Source organism: Planococcus citri, chromosome 4, assembly GCF_950023065.1.
Source record: "Planococcus citri chromosome 4, ihPlaCitr1.1, whole genome shotgun sequence".
NCBI classification, from domain to species: Eukaryota; Metazoa; Arthropoda; class Insecta; order Hemiptera; family Pseudococcidae; genus Planococcus; species Planococcus citri.
Window position 1 is genome coordinate 12,299,299 of NC_088680.1, and position 19,407 is coordinate 12,318,705.

The 19,407-nt window shown below is 36.2% G+C and overlaps 2 protein-coding genes across 2 annotated transcripts; one reads left to right on the forward strand and one right to left on the reverse strand.

Moving 5' to 3' along the window:
* The first annotated feature begins 779 nt into the window (after positions 1-779).
* Positions 780-9,686, forward strand: LOC135842842 (chitinase-3-like protein 1). The gene is made up of 8 exons (XM_065360499.1): positions 780-1,252; positions 1,339-1,508; positions 1,595-1,887; positions 2,062-2,189; positions 2,302-2,532; positions 6,629-6,844; positions 6,945-7,155; positions 7,249-9,686. Exons 1-8 carry the CDS (start codon positions 1,197-1,199, stop codon positions 7,393-7,395), a joined length of 1,452 nt encoding a protein of 483 aa, XP_065216571.1. The 5' UTR covers positions 780-1,196; the 3' UTR covers positions 7,396-9,686.
* Positions 9,687-12,804: 3,118 nt separating this feature from the next.
* Prp5 (pre-mRNA processing factor 5) lies at positions 12,805-19,346 on the reverse strand. Its single transcript, XM_065360494.1, has 18 exons — positions 19,207-19,346; positions 18,959-19,138; positions 18,699-18,891; positions 18,503-18,626; positions 18,264-18,418; positions 18,028-18,189; positions 17,767-17,952; positions 17,521-17,680; positions 17,323-17,439; positions 16,829-17,029; positions 16,675-16,757; positions 16,483-16,602; positions 16,132-16,404; positions 15,775-16,041; positions 15,581-15,692; positions 15,174-15,496; positions 13,661-13,834; positions 12,805-13,564 (listed from the first exon to the last, which is right to left on the reverse strand). The coding sequence occupies exons 1-18, from the start codon at positions 19,221-19,223 to the stop codon at positions 13,322-13,324; spliced, it is 3,090 nt and encodes a 1,029-aa protein (XP_065216566.1). The 5' UTR covers positions 19,224-19,346; the 3' UTR covers positions 12,805-13,321.
* Positions 19,347-19,407: the final 61 nt, after the last annotated feature.

The window sequence follows — 19,407 nt, forward strand, 5'->3', positions numbered from 1 at the left end:
TTACCAAGTACTTCACTTACGTCGAGTACCACACGTAACGTTCGCTAATTGGTTTACCAATTGGTCAAAAATCTCATTTAGAAATCCTAAACAGAATAAAAAAAAATTGAAAAAAATAAGGTACTCACAATATACCATTCTGAAGCACGAGGATGGGTTCAAATTGAAGAATATGCACTTCCATTAGGTAGGTACTAGGTAGGAACTCAAAATTTGAAAACTTCTACTCAGGGTTGAGAAAATGGAAAATACCTAAAATTAAAATCAAAAAATCGGTCAATTTTTAAAGAAAAGAAACAAACATAAAAATGTTTTCAGCTTCCTTCAAATTTTTTACTTACCTTGATGTTGATTGATCTCGAACTCATCGTCACTTCTCTTCTCGATTCTGCATCTGCCCAATACGGCAACTTTCTGTCTCAAATTTCCTTAGAGAATTTTTTCTGACTATGCACAACAGAACTAGAAAAAAACAACAAAATTATATCAAAAAATGCTTACTCAGCATAAATTACACAACAATAACAAATTAGCCAAAAATACGTTCAACTTCTCAACGTCAACACGTAACGTAATTATTCGGTAATTTCCAATCTATTCTTACTCCTCTATGACGTCATACAGACTTCAGTGCATCCAGCAATCACACTCATTCCCTTTCAAACAAAACCTATCGCCGTAAAAGTTGTCGAACCGCAACCCGCAATACACAGGTAAAAAAACATTTCACCGGAGGGAGGGGTAAAGGGGGCAATGCGTAAATCAGCTTCTGGGAATTTCTACTACACACAACGTCCGTTCGACGACGATAATATCGTTCGACAACAACTTTAACTTTACTTACGTCTTACCTTTCGAATGGAATGCCAAGTTGATGTTAAACGATTCATGGTTCTTCCGTCATGCTTATATTTATGTTTTCGCGTTTGTAGTATTTGAGAGAGAAAATAAAAAAAAAAAGGTAACGTCGAGTTATGTTATTAGCAGCCAAGTTCGAAAGTTCCATTCGTGTTTAGTGTAGAGTATTTTACATCTAAGCGACGCGAATCAGTCGTACGAAAAATCACTTATCGTGTTTACACATCGTTGTAATCGTAGAGTCGTTGTTTGCTTAGTGATTTACTCCTCGAGACTCCAAATCGTCGAGTTCGTAGCTTTCATCGAGTAAAGTGCAGTGGTGTGAAAAACCAGCAAAAATGGTTCTGTTTCAGAATCATTCCGATCCCAAGTATCAGCTCCTGGAAGGTCCAAAGTTAGTATCGAGTCGTTATTTACTCCGAATAATGCACAATTTTCAAATATCTTACTCTGAAATGAACTTTTCTGTTTGTTTCTCAGGAAAAAATGCAGCTGCGTAGCTCACTCTTGGGCAATCTTCGGGCTCATTGTGTTATCAATCACGATTACGTTGATATCTCTGGTCATGATTTGGGATCAAATCAAACAAATGCAACGTAAAACCGAAACCCTCGATATCGTTCTGTTTGGACCTAAACGAGAAAATTCTGGTGAATATTTTGCATCTTGATTCATCGTTATCTGCAACATAATCGATGTAAAATATCAATAACTCGTATTCTGATTTTACCTACAGATGTGGTACGGTTCTCGGAGTATCGAGTCCTATCGTATGCTTTAGCTAACGGCAGCTATAGCCCATCGACTGATCGACTCAATAAAGCATCTGGAAATAAAATCAACTCGAACGTTGAGACTTATCAACACGTAGAAAAACCATACGCTTTAGTTTGTTACTATGTAACCCCAAGTCGATCATCTTCGGTCGATCGATTATATCCGGATGATATCGATGCTAATCTATGTACTCATATTATCATCTCGTTCGCCACAGTGCACAATAACAGTCTTCATTTCGCTGACACTGACGTAAGTTCCACTCTGTTTACTCTGTGATTTGAGTACGAGTAAATAGACCTATAATATTTGGCGTGTTGATAAACTCTCGTTGTTAAAAAGATAAATAAAAAACCTCAAATTACCATTTCTGTATGACAATAAGATAAAGAATAAACTAACGACGAATATTTCACCTATTTGCAGATCGTCGACCAGCTTTTAGCGTTGAAGAAAAACAACACGAATTTAAAACTGCTCCTATCTGTCGTCTCGTTTTCCACCTCGAGTGATGCCTTCGCCACAATGGTCTCGACCGAAGCAAACCGTAAAATGTATGTGGTAATTTGATCTAAACAAAAAAAAACACCTAATTAATCGATGATTCATTGTTGTTTTTCTGGAAATATGTATTCACATTAAAGGTGGTTCATGATTGAATTACAGGTTCGTTGAAAGTGTTACTAGAGTATTGGAAGTGTACTCGTTGGACGGCATAGATCTTGATTGGGAATTCCCGGCTTGGCCCGAAACTCGTGATGTTATCCAGAGAGATCAATTCACCGAACTGCTGAAAGAAATGAGAACGTCTTTTGGTAGTAAATTTATGATTAGCGTTGCCGTCGCTGCTCCTTATGTAATATCTGATCGAGCCTACGATGTTCCTAGTATGGCGTTGTAAGTATAAATATTATTTTTACAGTTAGAGAATTTTGTACGATAAGGTAAATATAATGTGAGGTATTGATTCGAGTTCGTTGGTGTGTGAATTAGAAATTGCTGCGTTGAGTGAAGTGGAGATGGGGAATGTAAATAGATCGAGACTTTTGTTGTTTCGAATTTAAATGAGGTTTGATCAAGATTTATTTCGCAGAAGTGTGTGAAGGTGAACTAATTTGGGAAAAGAAAAATAAATCGGTTGAATTAGCATGTGAAATTACAACTTCGAAAAAATGATTTTGATTAGAAGAATTTCAAAGACGTGAAATTTTGAAAAATTAAGAGGCAAAAGTCAGACTGAAGTATGAAAAGTTCACAGAATTGTGAAAAATTCGAAGGACAATTAATTTTGCCAGTTTAATATTTTTTCGAAGTGAGGAAAAATTCCCAATTTTTTTTCTTGAGATTTTTCAGCGTTGATTGGTTTTTTTATTTATAATTTCGTGAAAAACTTCAACAAACCCTCATTTTGAAGGTGAACGATAAGAAAAATGCAATACTGAACTGAGAATCACTCAGAAGAAAAGTTTTTCGTCACTCTGTCATCGATTCTGTCCTTTTTTTACATCAGAAATGAAGCTCGCACAAAATTTCAGGAACTTAAAATTAAAATCTGAAGGTCCAACAAGAGTTTGAATTTTCAAAATAGCTCAAAAACTGCAAAAATGTGTCAATGGTGAAAGTAAATAGTACTTCAAAGGATCCTAAAATTTCGAGGAACAGCACAGAACTTCTCTTCCTCGTCGCTGACTTGACTTCAATCAAAATTAGGATGCTTCAGAGCTAAACTGAGAGGTCAAATCCAAAAAATAAATAAATAGTCGAATTCAACGACCTCGAATAAGTAGAAATCGACACGTCACACCGTATTTTCATTTTTTTTCCAAAATTGGGGAAGGAGGCAGAGGGGCATCGAGGGGTTGAATCTGAAAAAAAGTTATATTCGAACTCAACGAGCTCAAATTGGTAGGAATATGTCACACCTCACCTCAGCTACATATTTTTCAAAAAATGGTGTAAGGGGGGTGAAGGGTAAGAAGGGTTACGGAAGGTCTGATGAAGGGTCGAATTCGATACAAAACTTCATAATCGAATTGAGCGACATACAAATAGCAAAAATCCATAAATCACATAGAATTTTCATTATTCAATTGTTTTCACAATCAGAAGGGAAGCTGAAGAGGCCTCTTGGAGGGGGGGGGGGGTCCGAATTGAAAAAATAAGCGGATAATCGATCTCAGCAACCTCAAACAAGTGGAAATCGACACGTCACATCACATTTTTTTCATTTTCAGACTTTTTCAAAATTGGGAGGAGGCAGACTGGGGGCCGAGGGACACCAAGAGGGTCTTACCCAAAAAAAAAAGAGTAGATACACGAACTCAGCAACTTCTAATACCACACAAACAACACGTTACGTTTCATTTTCAATTTTTTGATCGGACTTCGATAATTTAGGGCACTGATGAGGTGAGGAGGGGGAGAAGGGAGGGGGTTAAAAGAGTCGGATCGAAAAATTAAGCCAATATTCGAACTCAGCGTCTTCAAGTTACCAACAATCGATATATCACTTCACTTGAGGAATTTTTTTGAATTTCGATCAAAATATTTGAGGGCCCTGGTGCCCTTGCCCTCATTCAGGGGTGTTTAAACTTATTTCGAAAATTGATTGATTGAAAATCGGGTCAAAAATGTCTTTTGGTCTTTACGGTGATTTTTCCTGATTTCTAAAATAATAGGCTAGCTTTGAAATTTTTCACTCATCGTGAAAAAGTTGAGCTATTGCCTTTAGAGTTCAATTTTGAAATGAAAGTTTTTAATTTTGGACTCCCCATACAAATTTGAGCTTTTGCCTTGAAAAGTTCAATTTTGATATTTCAAAATTTTAGTTACATACATTTTGGATAAGTAATTTATTCTCGCTGCTGAAATCAGAGGAGGGGGATTCGCTTGATGAAATACGAGTACAACTTGAAGTTTGGATTTTGAATGAATTATGAGACCCCCTGCTCCTCCCCCCTCCCCTCCAAGCAAAATTTGTAGAAAAAAATTAGTCAAAATAGTTTCGATTCATTTTTTAGAAAAATAACTTTTTCTGTAGACCTCAAAACTCGAAGTTGTTTGGAAAAAATTTTTTTTTATGGGAAATTTAGGTTCTACATTTTTTCTTATCTTGTCGAAAGTGGACCTCAAAATGCTACGGTGTTTACTTACTAGCGAATCTCTCAATTACTCAGTTACTGTTTTGTGTATTGAAAAAAAAAAAAAAAAATGAAAAAAAATTTAGCTCCTCAAACGAACATTTGAGGGTCCTACGAGAATTCGCATTTTCAAAAAGGTCTAAAAATGATAAAAATTGATGAAAAATTATTACAATAATTTGAAGGGTCCAATTCCAATAAAAGTGGTGATAATTTTATTTTTTTCAACTCACTATTCAAAAAAAAACAGCCCATGAAAAAATTTTAGCTCCTCAAACGAACATTTGAGGGCCCTACAGGAATTCAAAATTTCCAAAAAGGTCTACAAATGATGAAAATTGATGAAAAATTATTAATTAAAATAATTTTAAGGGTCCAATTTCAAGAAAAGTGGTGATAATTCTATTTTTTTTCCAACTCACTATTTAAAAAAAAAAAACAGCCCATGAAAGAAATTTAGCTCCTCAACAAACATTTGAGGGTCCTGCAGGAATTCAAATTTTCCAAAAATTCTAGAAATGATAAAAATTGAGAAAAATTATTATGTAATTAGAATAATTTTAAAGGTCCAATTCCAATAAAAGTGATGATAATTTTATTTTTTTCAACTCACTATTTTAAAAAAAACATCCCATGAAAATAATTTAGCTCCTCAAACAAACATTTGAGGGTCCTACAGGAATTCAAAATTTCCAAAAAGGTCTAAAAATGATAAAAATTTATGAAAAATTATTAGAATAATTTTAAAGGTCCAATTTCAACAAAAGTAATGAACATTTTTTCCACTCAATATTTTAAAAAAAACAGTCCATAAAAAAATGTAGCTCCTCAAACGAACATTTGAGGGTCCTACAAGAATTCAAATTTTCTAAAAAAAAAAAAAAAAAAGGTCTAAAAATGGTAAAAATTGATGACAAATTATTACAATAATTTTAAAGGTTCAATTTTAACAAAAGTGATGAACATTTTTTTTTCAACTCATTAAAAAAAAAAAAAAAACTTGAAAAGTGAAATTGAGCAGCTGCATCCTTTAGGACCTTCTTTTTAAGCAATATATTCCAACCACCAACTCACTTTGAATCCACTTCCGACGTGAATGAGAAAAATGTAATTTTTGAACACAATTTTTTTCAAAAAAATTCCTCTTAAGCTCGAAATGTGCAACTGAGCAGGTATAACTTTGGGAAACTTCCATTCAGCGATAATATTATCATCAATTTTAACAATGAAAATTTTTTTTGGGAACTACCTATACTCAATGGGTTTCATGCTCAGGTGAAATAAAGTCAGCGACCGATTGACCAAAAAATCTCGTTGTTACGTACTTTGAAATTTTCATGTTTTTTTTTTGTTTTGAAAAATTCTATTGCTGAAAATACATCTTTTCTCTCTCATGTCAATTGGTAGGTGCTGCTCAATAACATTTTTCAACAGTTGGCCTTTTTTTTTGAAAAAATGTGGGCCCTCAAAACCAGTATTTTCTAAGGAAGGATTAGGAACTCGGCTATTCGACTTTTCTCATCAAATTTCTGAAATTTTTGGTCAATTTTGGGAAATTCAAGCCTCTTGCAAGATCGTCAATTTATTGACCGAACAGCTGAATTTTTTGAGGTGAACCATGGATCTTCATACTGCATTAAAAAAGAATGAAATCGATGACTGAGTGATCAAAAGGCTTCCTTATCAGCTCATTTATGATCTACAATTCCGATCATCTCGAATAATAGCAACCGAACAACGACTCGAATCTAAAAAAAAAAAAGCATCTCAATTTACAACTTGAACTAACAGCATCAAATCCTCCACAATCCAGCCCAATTCATCCAAATTTCATTTTCGACTTTTACTTCCAGATACGTCGACTTCGTCAACCTGATGTGCTACGATTACCACGCTTACGTTTGGTATTTACCTTTCACCGGACCGAATTCGCCTCTTTTTTCAAGCGGCATCGACGTCAATTACGGAACCACCCTTAACACCAACTACACCGTTCATTACTGGATCGATCGCGGTATGCCAAGAAGTAAAATCATCGTCGGTATGCCAACTTATGGCCATTCTTGGACGTAAGTCGATGCTCAATTCCAATTCCTGTAACGAGAATCAAAAAAAAACAAAAAACAAACAATTCTCATTAATATTGGGGCTTTTTACTCTGTTATATAGGTTGAAATACCCGAACATAAATGGTTACGGAGCATTGGCCGAAGGATATGGGTCGATAGGAGAGAAAGGATTCGTATCTTATAGAAAAATCTGCGATTTTACCAATTTAAAGGATACAGTTACCGTATTCGATGGTAATACCAGAGTCCCTTACGCTTATAATGATAAAGAATGGCTCTCGTTCGATAACGAAAGAAGTCTCTCTTACAAGGTAACCTATTTATTATTTTTCCTCATATAGGTACATAATTTTCACAATAAATTGAGAACATTTAATTAATTCGAATTTCCATCATGTTTGTAGGCTGAATACATCGCCGAAAAAGGTCTCGGCGGAGCGATGATATTCTCTCTGAATCAAGACGACTTCGAAGGCACCGTCTGCCCCGAACGTGTAACTTTCCCATTGGTCAAACGAGTCAAAATGGTCATACTGGACGACTTATTATAATTCCTTCAAGCACCTCTTCAGCAGAGAGGCGATGACGACAACGATAGCTCGATGCCAATATAGTTCAATTTACCTACCCCCTGGCCCCTTGTCTCCTCTTGCCTTCCTTTCCTCCACATTTGGAACTTGAACAATCACTATTCGAGTGTGTGTTCCCTGTCACGTGTCCGATAATACGTAAGACACTCGATCACGAAATTCGACAATTTTTTTTTCCAATTCTAGACTCTAGTTACCTACTCTATGTTCCATCGTAGTATGAAATATTACGAGGAAAATTTTCAGAATAGCTTTAATAATAAATCAACGGCCTTCGGATCGTTCAAGGTGATCCCCTGTACCCGTCCCCACCTCCCTGGCAGCTCGCACTGACGCAGGTGACCGACCACCACCGGACCGACGACCACGACCCAAGAAACACGATACTCATCAATTAGTACATTCTTTCGAGAGTATTGTTTTTTTCTTTTCTTATTTTTTTTCATTATTATTACTCGTGTGTATTGGTTGAATTGTATAAGAAACAAAAACAAAAAAAAACACCGGTGTTAAATTAAGTTGATGATTGACGATGGTCATTGTTTGAATGATGAAAAAAAAAAAAGTAATAATGGAATAAAGTGATGATGGAGTGAGGTAAAGAGAGAATGTGAGAGAGAGAGAAAGAGAAAGACAGCAATCCAATTTCGGTGTATATTTCGTTACCAAGTAATCTACTCTATGTACTTCTATAAATAAATAGCACGTTTGTACCAATATTAATTTTGTGGTTTGGCAATCATCAATTTAATTTTTATTAATTTTTTTATGCCTATTTTTTAAGCCATTTATATAGGATTAGTGTTACTATACGAATTAGGTACAAAAATTTTCCCCATCTTTTTACCCTTCTCTCTTTTCTTCAACAAATCGTTCGTATACTTCGCATGTCGTAGTAAGTATTAATATTATTAATTATTTTTGACGTTATATTATACGTAATTTCTACCCCCTCCTATTATATTTTGTCCACGGTTTCAACATTCATGTACGTGTGTCTTTGCGCAGGAAAATTAAATCATTTCGAAAATGAAAAAAGTCAATTCGCTGAAAAACTCCTTCGTCGTGTCCATTGATTGGTTAGATTCGTAGATTTGCTCGGAGAGGAGAAGGGAGGGAGTATTTTTCTGCTGGCCAACATTGCAGGTCTCTTTCAAGATAATAATATGGGTAAATTTGCAAGAGAGGAGAGAAAGGGGAGGTTGATTGATACGAAGGAAATATTGGAACCAGTTTTACAGCTTTCAAATTTCACTTCGTTTACTTTTTTGAACAACGAATAAATTTTTTTGAAAGGAAACGAGGTCAGAGGGGTAATATTTTTTATATTCTGCTGGAGAAGAAAGGATCAGTCTGATGCTTTTGTTTGTTGAGGGTCTTTTCTGCTCCTTAGCTCATCTTCCTGGAGAATCCCTGCATCATCATTGGACACGTTCAGCATCCAAAACGAAGGGAGTTTTTCAGCCCTGTGTTAATTTTCCTGTAAAATACTGCTGCGGATGATATTTTTTTTTGTATAGAGGCTGTGAACCAATTTTAAAATTAGATTATATATTTTATAAATCGTATAAGTATATTTACGTACTCGCGTACATATTTTTTTCTTTTTTTTTAAAATATGAAAAAATTGCACCCTCCGTAACCGTATATTACCTACACGTGCCCGAAACCACCAAGTACCAAACTATACCTATACTTATGTACACCAGATTATTACGACGAACCTACCTACTTTTATACGAATATTGAGTATTTATTACACTACGTAAAAATATGCACCACTTATGAAGTTATGAATTTTTTTCGATGCATTTTTTTAAAAATATGTGTTACAGAATTGGTTCGTTTCAACCAGTTTAATTATATGTATTTATTTATATGTATTTTGTACACGTACGTTTTCCCTCACCCCTGCCCCTCGAACACCACCATATATTGTATTATTTTATAGAAGCGTTTGCGTGCGTATGTGAGTTAAATAATGGATTGCTCAAAAATGAATTTATATATTCTGATTGTTTTAATAAGACGTGAATTTTAGAGTTAAAAAAAAAAACAATTAAATCAAAATTATTATATTTATATTACGTACGTTATATGTTACGTGTGTGTGTGTAATTTGTGTATGTGTTTTACGATTTTAAGTTCGTGTTTTAATTTTACCTAAGATTTATACTACCTTTTTTTTCTCTTTTTTTCTGTGACAAAAACGAGTTTGGTGTGAAAATAAATACTATAGTAAAAAATTTAAATCGCGTTTGATTTCCGTTTCAGGTACATTTTGTACGAGCGACATTTGCAAAATTTAATTAACGATTATTTTCGTTTTCCACAATCAAAATATGCTTACTATTTCTTATATCACTTTTTATTGGACGATTATTCTCAAATTTTGAATATTGGAATGAAGTGCGCAAGTCAAGAAGAAGGTTAAAGAAGTTAGCGAGGGTCCAATTGAGAAACTGAGGTCATTTTTGGATTTGGCGTCCTTGAAAACATATCAATCAATATGTCACACTACTGGGATACTTTTTTTTTTTAATTTAAAAATAAATTTGTGGGGGAGGAGGAAGGGTACAGAGGCCTTAAGGAGGGTCCAATCAAAAATCGACGATCGTTTTTGAGTTCCTCACCTCTGAAAACGAATCAATCGACGTGCCACACTACTGGGATAATTTTTTTGAGTTTTAAATCCATTTGGGGGGAGGGGGAAGGGTACAGAGACCTTAGAGAGGGTCCAATTGAGAAACAGAGGACATTTTTGAGTTTCTCACCTCTAAAAACGTATCAATCGATATGTCACACTACTAGGGTGATTTTTTTTGAATTTTAACTTCATTTAGGGGGAGGGGGAAGGGTACAGAGCCCTCAAAGAGAGCCCAATTGAGAAACTGAGGTCATTTTTGGATTCATCGTCCTTGAAAACATATTAATTGATGTGTCACATTACTAGGATAATTTTCGTTTAATTTTGAGTTCATTTGTGAAGGGAGGGGAAAGAATACAGAGACCTTAAGAGAGGGTCCAATTGAGAAACAGAGATCATTTTTGAGTTTCTCACCTCTAAAAACGTAACAATCGATACGTCACACTACTAGGATGATTTTTTTGAATTTCAAGGTCATTTGTGGAGGGAGGGGGAAACGTACAGAGACCTTAGAGAGGGTCCAATCGAAAAACCATAATCATTTTTGATTTTCTCACTTCTGAAAACGTATGAATCGATGTGTCGCACCACTGGGATCATTTTTTCGAATTTTGAGTTCATCTGTGGGGGAGGGGGAGGTTAAAAAGACCTTAGGGAGGGTCCAATCGAAAAACTATGATAATTTTCGAATTTCTCACCTCTGAAAAAGTATGAATCGATATGTCGCACCACTGGGATCATTTTTTCGAATTTTGAGTTCATTTGAGGGGAATGGGGAGGGTAAAAAGACCTTAGGGAGGGTCCAATCGAAAAACTATGATCATTTTCGAATTTCTCACCTCTGAAAACGTATGAATCGATGTGTCACACTACTGGGATAATTTTTTTGAATTTGGAGTTCATTTGTGGGTGAGGGGGAGGGTACAAAGACTTTAGGGAGGGTCCAATCGAAAAACCAAAATCATTTTTGAGTTTCTCACCTCTAAAAACGTATGAATCGATGTGTCACACTACTGGGATAATTTTTTTGAATTTTGAGATCATTCGTGGGGGGAGGTGGAAGGGTACAGTGACCTTGGAGAGGGTCCAATAAAAAAAACTATCATCATTTTCGAGTTTCCCACCTCTGAAAACGTACCAATTGATGTGTCGCACTACTGGGATCATTTGTTTGAATTCTGAGCTCATTGCATGAGGGAGGGGGAGGGGTATACGACGTTGGAGGGGGTCCAATCGAAAAATCAAGGCCAAATTCGTAATTAGCACCTCAAAAATCATGTCAGGTGATGTGTCGCATGCCTCACTTCTTTCTCAAAATTTTGGCTCGAATTTTAGGGGTAGTTAGTTGCTACCCCTTCTACCTCAAAAATGCCTTATTTTTTTTGAAAACACAATTTATTCAACGTGAATTTAAACGAAACATAGAATATTTAACTTCTTTCCAAAATCTAGTAAACATTTATCACATCCTAACTTTTCAGTAGGTTTTAAGGGAGGGGGAGGGGAGGGGAGGGGAGGGGTGACTTCCAATTCTCATGTATCTGCGATTCATTTCAGAAAGGCTAAACTTTTGAAGACTCACATCTCAAGAGTCAGGACTCATCAAACTGAAAAAAAAAGTCAACTCACTAATTTTTAAAATTACATTTCATAACTTCAACCCTTACCCCCCCCCCCATATACAATGACATTTTTTTGAAATCTAAAAATGAAGTGACATATCGATTTCTACTAATTTTAATGCGCTGAGTTCGAATTTTTACTTAATTTTTGGATACAACGCAACGTCTTTCCAGCCCTTCAATTTTGAAAAAAAAAATGGATAAAAAACTCTTCTTATCAATACCTATCTATTGGTTCAAATTTGAAAAAAAAGAGTGACAAGGCGTATTCTTAGGGATCGAGAACCAAACAGCGCCCCCTTGGCCCTCGCCTTACCTGAAAGCAAACCAATGAATATTTTTCTAGCCTCCTAATAGGTAGATGTAAAAAAGTTTTTGAGCGTTTGAGCAAAATGAATTAATTTAAGGTACCCAGGTTGATTTACACGAACTGAATCGCGACCCAATACAGGAGAAATATTTTGACAAAAGTTCGCTATCTCAAGTACCCGGATTTACTTACCAAACAATATTTACCTAAACTGCTCCAACTAGCGATAAAATTCAAAATTCTGTATGAATTTTACGTCATTCGACATCTACATACATATAATTTCATCGTAAAATATTAGATCGTAAACAGCTCTATAAAACTTGTTAAATACCTACTTATGCATTTTATTATCGAGTTCATAATTATTATAACCTACGTACTCGTAGTTCAGGTAAAACTCACCGTAAAATTTGATTTTTTTTCCCTCCACGTAATGAAGTCTTCACGTCAATGCAGCTCAAGGTGAATAATCCTCCAAGTTTTCGTTCGAATCGTCCAATCTTATTCTTGATCCTGCAGTACAATCTCTGAAATCAGGAAAAAAAATCCCTGAGAACTTTCAACTTAGGCAGATTTCGAACTCATCTTCAACATAATCTTACGAGCAGTTGAATTATTTCTAAATTTAATTCTTCTGCGAATCTGCGAGTGCATCAATCAGTCGATTCCAAAGACATCGGAATTGATTTTGCAAACGAGCCATGAATATTTTTTCAAACATTACTCAAATGCTCAACATTTATTTTCTAGATGAATGATAAATTGTTAGATATTAATTAAAACAATCCTTCTTTAATACGTCCCATTTGTATTTATTTGATAGATTATTTTACAAAACAAAAATACAAAGTTATGCTGTACAAACAATAAGTTGAGATACTTCTGAGAAGGGAAAAAAATCAATTGCTTACTACATCTTACGTTAGCTGAAGAACGCACGTAAAAATATTTCATAAAAAACTCATAACCACACACAGGATATCCCGGAACAGAATAACGCCCTCTCACCAGCAACATAGGCAACCATCCTGAGTACATTATGCAAAATTTTTCATGTGAGTAAAATTCGGCCACTTCAATTCCCAAGGTAGGCAAACAGGTTGTCTATGTTACTGGCGAAAGCCGAAAGGACGTTATTCTGCGCCATGACACCCTGTATGTATACATCAATATCATATATTTAGTCCAAAAAGTCACTCAACCGACCGGAGTCGTTCAAATACAAAACATAAATAAAGAGAACACCATCGAATACAAGTCAACAAAAAAAAAAGACCGGGGGGGGGAGCTACGGACATCAACGCTTTACAAAACTTTATATCTGGCTTTATTTCCAACATGATGGGCAGCCGTCGTCAATTTGAGCAATTCTTCTTTGATTAACCGGGTGATCTCGACTTTGGCCTTCGAGACGGACAACTCGTTGACACTTTCGATAGCCAAGTATAATTTACGATCACCTTCGGGTGGATTTTTACCAGGTGGATAGTACGTGCCTCGGACGGTGATACCGGCTTCCGAATATTCGGCGATTTGAGCCAAAGCTTCCTGCAAATCACACCAAAATACAGTATTCGATTAAATGACATACCAGGGAAAAAATCGAATTAAAACGACATGAATCAATTAGAAGATATGACAAACCTTCGACGTGACTCTCCATCGAGCTTGTTGAGGGAAGTCGTTTATTTCTAGTTCTTCCTCGTATTTATGGAACGTTTCCACTTCCTCTTCTTCTTCTTTATCTTCTTCTTCCTTCGGTTGGTAGTTCAATCTGTTATTCAATTTGGCTGCCAATTGTTCGGCGACTGTTTTGGCCTATAGACGAGACAAAAACAAAAAACCAAATCCGAGTCGTGAAAAAAGTGGAATAAATGAGTACAGAGAAGAGAAGAAGGTGAGTGAAAATGAAAATCAGAAATAATATTAACGTGTGAGGTTTACTTACCGGTTACTGGGATGAATTTATAAATAATTTATGGTGATTACCCATAGTTAAAAAAATAAATATTCTAACCAGGTTTTCTGTGAAAAATTTGCCCATAATTTCCAACGAATCATAGACGAAAATTCGAAAAAAAGTCAGATCTATTCAGACTGCCATCAAATGAAAAAGTTTTTATATAAAATACGAGTACCTCGATATTGACTGAGGATTTAAAACACTAATCTAGAAATTTCTCATTTCAAAAGTATATTAACCCATTGAATACCCAACGATTTCTCAAATTACCCATTTTTTAATGGTTGTTTGTCCTTATGTACCATAATTCGAGATCTGAATCCGAAAAATGTTTAGAAAATGGAATTGCTCCAGCATTAGAAACTTTCCACTTGAAGTTTATCCCCACTCACACCTTTGATTACCCATTGACTACCACAATTTCTAGTCATTTACCATAATTAACCGATTTTTGCCACAAATACCAGTCATTTACAGTAAATACCGTCATTTTACCAACTCCAAACGGTTATTACCAATACTTTACCATAATTACAAGAAATTACTGTAATTACGTGTAATTTACCGTAATACATCCCCATCTTTGGAGATTTGATTTACCGTAAACCATCGTTATTACTGGTAATTTACCATGAAACATCGTTATTACCGATATTTTACCGTAATACACCGTTATTACCGGTAATTTACCGTAATACACCGTTATTACAGGTAATTTACCGTAATACATCGTTATTACCGGTAATTTACCGTAATACATCGTTATTACCGGTAATTAACCGTAAAATCAATCAAATAACCGTTAATTATAAGAATTTACCATCATTTTTGGCAAATTACTCGTAATAATGATTATTCAATCGGAGTCCTCGTTCAATGTTTGGAGCTTGGTGCCAAATAATTCGCCACTGATCTGGTAATTTACCCCAATTTCGGTAATTCACCATCGTAAACCAATCAAATACACGTTGGCAAAAATAATGATTATTCAATCGGAGTCCTCGTTCAATGTTTGGAGCTTGGTGCCAAATAATTCGCCACTCATCTGGTAATTTACCCAAATTTCGGTAATTTACCATCGTAAACCAATCAAATACACGTAGACAGGACTCTTCCACATCCCACTCACCTCAGCTCGACAAAAATCAACCAAAACCCCACACCAGAAAACCAAAACGCATGCAGAAAACATACCGTAATCAGAGGCTGAGAAGCACCACCCTTCATAATGGCTTCTGCAGTCTGTTGCGTCGCTGCTTTGGCATCCGGACCGAGATTCTTCTGAATATTGATCTTGGAAGCCAATCGTTTAGCCAGATCCAATTTCTCCGTATTCATCGACGTAGCTCCGTTGGTAGGTTGAGTAGTTGCGGTGACTCCGGTGACAGCAGCGGTTGTGGCGGCGTTTCCGTCAACCGGTGCTTTGATCTCTTTGACGATTCTCTTCGGAGCCAGCATGCTTTCAATTTGCTGGTCGATATCGCCTTCGATGTCTTCGTCGTCGGAGTCTTGTAAACCTAAGCACAGATCAATCAATCGACGTTTAATAAAGAGACAGAAAAACTCTCATTAATGATTTAAAACACAAATGACCCACTCACCTAAGGCAACTTTTTGTACTTTTTTCTTCTCATTCGCCAACGCAGCTTCGGTTTCATCGAATTTGAATCCTTTTCCGCTGAATCCACCTCCTGTATGAACTTTTTTACCTTCCTGTTGACATAAAAAAATCAAAATTAAGTGAAATAAGAGCATATGTTAATGGTAGAGGAAGGAAAACAAAGAGTAAACTTACAGCAGCTTGCTTAGCTCGGTACCGAACCCACATAGTGTCCAATTCGGGGGGCACAGGAACATTGGAAAGCTCGAGAGCGCGAACAACGTCACCGGAAAAACGTTCTTGCTCTTTGGTAATAAACGTGTATGCGAATCCCTTGTTGCCAGCTCGACCCGTGCGTCCGCATCGATGCACGTAGTCTTCGTAGTGATTTGGACAGTCGTAGTTCACCACCAGGATCATGTGTTTGACGTCTAATCCACGAGCTGCGACCGAAGTGGCAATCTAAACACAGAGAAAATAAGAATATTGTAAGAGAAATTCGTAATTTTTTACGAGAGTTGAAATTCATCCAGTTTTACTTCGAAATCTTACCAAAATCTTGATCTTTCCGTTTTTAAAATCGACTATATTGCTATCTCTATCGTATTGATCGATACCTCCGTGTAGAGCCATGCAACTGTATGAAGCTTTCATCAAGTCTTTCAGCAAGGTATCGGCGTTCTCTTGTTTATCGACGAAAATTATCGTACTGCCTTGATCGTAATAATGGCCCAAGATTTCTAATAATTTCAAGAATTTCGCATCTTCTTCTAAAACGATCACGTGTTGTTCGACATCTTTGCAGACTATACTTCGGCCACCGACCTGAACAAACGAACGGAAACACTCGTTAACACAGCTCAGTAAAATTGGACATTTTTCAAAAAAAAGAGAATTATTTACTTGAATTTCGATGGGTTTATTTAGAATACGTCTAGCTAGGGCTTCCATCTGACGAGGGAACGTTGCACTGAACATGACTACTTGTCTGTCTGGTCGAATATTGTCGATGATTTTCATCACCTGTAAAATTTGAACAAATTAATAAAAAAAAAATCTTCAACTAGAAATAGGAATTCAACGATCACAACGTACTTGAGGTTCAAATCCCATATCAAACATTCTATCAGCTTCATCCAAAACAACATAAGTGACTCGTCTCAAATTGGTAACTCGACCTAGCGAAAAAAAGCCAACAAAAATTCATTTTCTGCGTAATTTCGTTTGAAAAATTGCAAAAAATACTCACCATTATTAGCAGTCAACATATCGATCATTCGACCAGGAGTACAGACGATGATCTCGGCGCCTCTTTTCAACTCAGCGATCTGTTCCGAGATACCAGTACCTCCATAAACGCATACCACTCGTAATCCGAGAGATTTAGTAAATTTCCTAGTCTCCTTACCAATTTGCATAACTAATTCTCTCGTCGGACCCATAATCATAGCTACAACATTAAGATACATTTGATTAATAAACCGTAACTCGGAGCTCTAAACGTCTACATGGCGTAATCGGCATTACCTTTCGGAAACGTAATTTCGTTACGGCGATTTTATTTTCGCGGTCTAAAACATCCCAACGGATACGAATCGCAAACGGTAATTACCTAAATATATCGATCCCGTATTAGTACCATACGGGGGCGAGACTCTTACCGCGATTCGACTTTATTGAATTTCAAAAAGAAAAGAAAAATGCGGCGACTTCAGATTAATAAAGAGAGGAGCGAGTACTTACCAATAGGGCCATCGGTATCGGAGAGCTCGGGTTGGTCTAGAATGTGTCGTAACATGGGTAAAACAAATGCTAGCGTTTTGCCACTTCCAGTTTTCGCAATTCCTATCGTATCTCGACCTGTTGAAAAATATCGATGAGAAAATGAAATGAACAGGATGAAAACAGAATCGAAGAAATTCTACTGCTAGAGATACTCACCGGACATGATTGCAGGAACAGCTTGAACTTGAATAGGAGTTGGTTTCTCAAAACCATGTTTCTTCAGTGCTTCGAAGACTTTTTTACTGACTCCGCAATGGGCCCATGTTTTGATTGGTTTAGGACAATTTTTACCACGGACTCGTATACCTTCTAAATCCTGTACCGGAATGATTTTCAATGTGAAATAAAACACTCAAACTCGAATTAGAACTAAAAAGATGCGAGAAAAAGGAGTAAACTGACCTCTCTATATTTAGCTACTTCTTCATTGGTCATTTTAGCTATTTCAGGAACTTCGACGTAAAATGTTTTTCGGAACGGGATATATTCGACACCGGAGTGATCGATTTTAGCCAAATCTTTTTTCTGTTTATTCGCCAAGTTGGCAGCAGCCGAGTTCAAATCTTCCTCTTCTTCTTCGGACGAGTACTAAGGGAAAAATCAAACATAAAGAATGAAAAATACAGGCGAACAGAACTGTTCAACTCTAGAAACGTTGATTACCTCTAAACCATCTTGATTTTGCTCGATTAGTTCCCCTTTCCTTTTCTGTTCGCTTGTTTTTTTAGCTACACCGGTCATTATGACAACTCCACTGGTTGGAGTTGGGTTTACAGCTTTACCTTCGTCTAATTTATTCACTTTTTTCACTTCTTCGTTGACTCCCTACAAAAACAAAGAGGAAAATTAAGTAAACTGTACAGAAATATGAGTAAACTTGACTCTTACGAAGTACGAACCATCATGAAAGCGTCTAGAGGATCAATTTCTTCTTCGGCTTCTTCTTCGACGACCACCGGAGCAGCAGGGGTTTCTTTCTCTTTATCTTTATTTTCTTCTTCTTCGTCGCTGTCGTCTTCTAAATTCCATTTTTTGCTTGGTATCTGGATATTGGCTGGATAAAATAGAAAAACAAAATGTGAAAATAAACTCCGGAAGAATAATTTTTTTGGAGTATAAATAACAATTGTGAACGTACAAATAGATGATTTTATATCTTTGCGAACAGCTTCTAATTCTTTCTTTTTTCTTTCGGCTCGCCACCTTTCGATTCGTTCACGACGTTTTTTCATTTCTTCTTCCAGTTTCTTCGCTTCAACTTCCTAAAAACATATATTACATCAATACGAGTACAATATGAAAGATGAACCTCAACTTTACCAAAATAAACTTACTTTATCTCGATTGGAAGGATCAAACAAATCATCGTCGTTTTTGACTTCTTTCTTTTCTTCTTCTTTCACCGGTACTACTTTCTCTTTGGGAATATCTTTCGTATGAGGTTTAGAATTTCTAGACGAACGATCCTTGGAACGTGATCTGGTACGTCGTTTCGACCTCGAAGACTCATATTTTCGATCTTTCCGGCTGCAGAAAAGTATCTCGTTGTAAACAAACAACATAAAACGAATGATTGAAAGTAACTAATACGTACCTGCGATCTCTATCTCTTTCTTTATCTCGGCTACGAGACCTCCGGCTGTAACTTCGCTCCGGCGATCTGCTTCGATCTTTGGATTTGCTACGTTCGCGGGAACGACTCCGGCGTCGTTTTTCTCGACGTCTGTCGCGGTCACGACTATTCGATCTGCTACGTGATCGCTTCTTATAATAACTGCGAGCATTTCATCATAATTATAACATATTTCAAAAGATTGCGAGTGATATGAGTGCAATATTTACCTGCTGTTGCGGGTCATATTGTGACACCGGGAAACCGACTATAATTGTTTTTACAAGAGTCAAGTGCGATTCCACATGGACACGGAAGTGAATTGAACGAATTCTGAAATGAATTACGCTTTAAAATAAATTATAAAATAGAAAAAACTAGCGAAAAATGCGGAAAATGTGCAAAATTGATTGATAAATTCAGTGTCGAAA

Excerpts from the sequence above, each read along its gene's own strand:
- LOC135842842 (XM_065360499.1), top strand. The coding sequence starts at position 1,197 with ATGGTTCTGTTTCAGAATCATTCCGATCCCAAGTATCAGCTCCTGGAA. Across the intron at positions 2,190-2,301 it reads ACCGAAGCAAACCGTAAAAT|GTTCGTTGAAAGTGTTACTA; the intron begins GTATGTGGTAAT and ends ATTGAATTACAG. Across the intron at positions 6,845-6,944 it reads ACTTATGGCCATTCTTGGAC|GTTGAAATACCCGAACATAA; the intron begins GTAAGTCGATGC and ends TCTGTTATATAG.
- Prp5 (XM_065360494.1), bottom strand. Across the intron at positions 16,405-16,482 it reads ATAAACCCATCGAAATTCAA|GTCGGTGGCCGAAGTATAGT; the intron begins GTAAATAATTCT and ends TCGTTTGTTCAG. Across the intron at positions 16,042-16,131 it reads ACGGAAAGATCAAGATTTTG|ATTGCCACTTCGGTCGCAGC; the intron begins GTAAGATTTCGA and ends CTCTGTGTTTAG.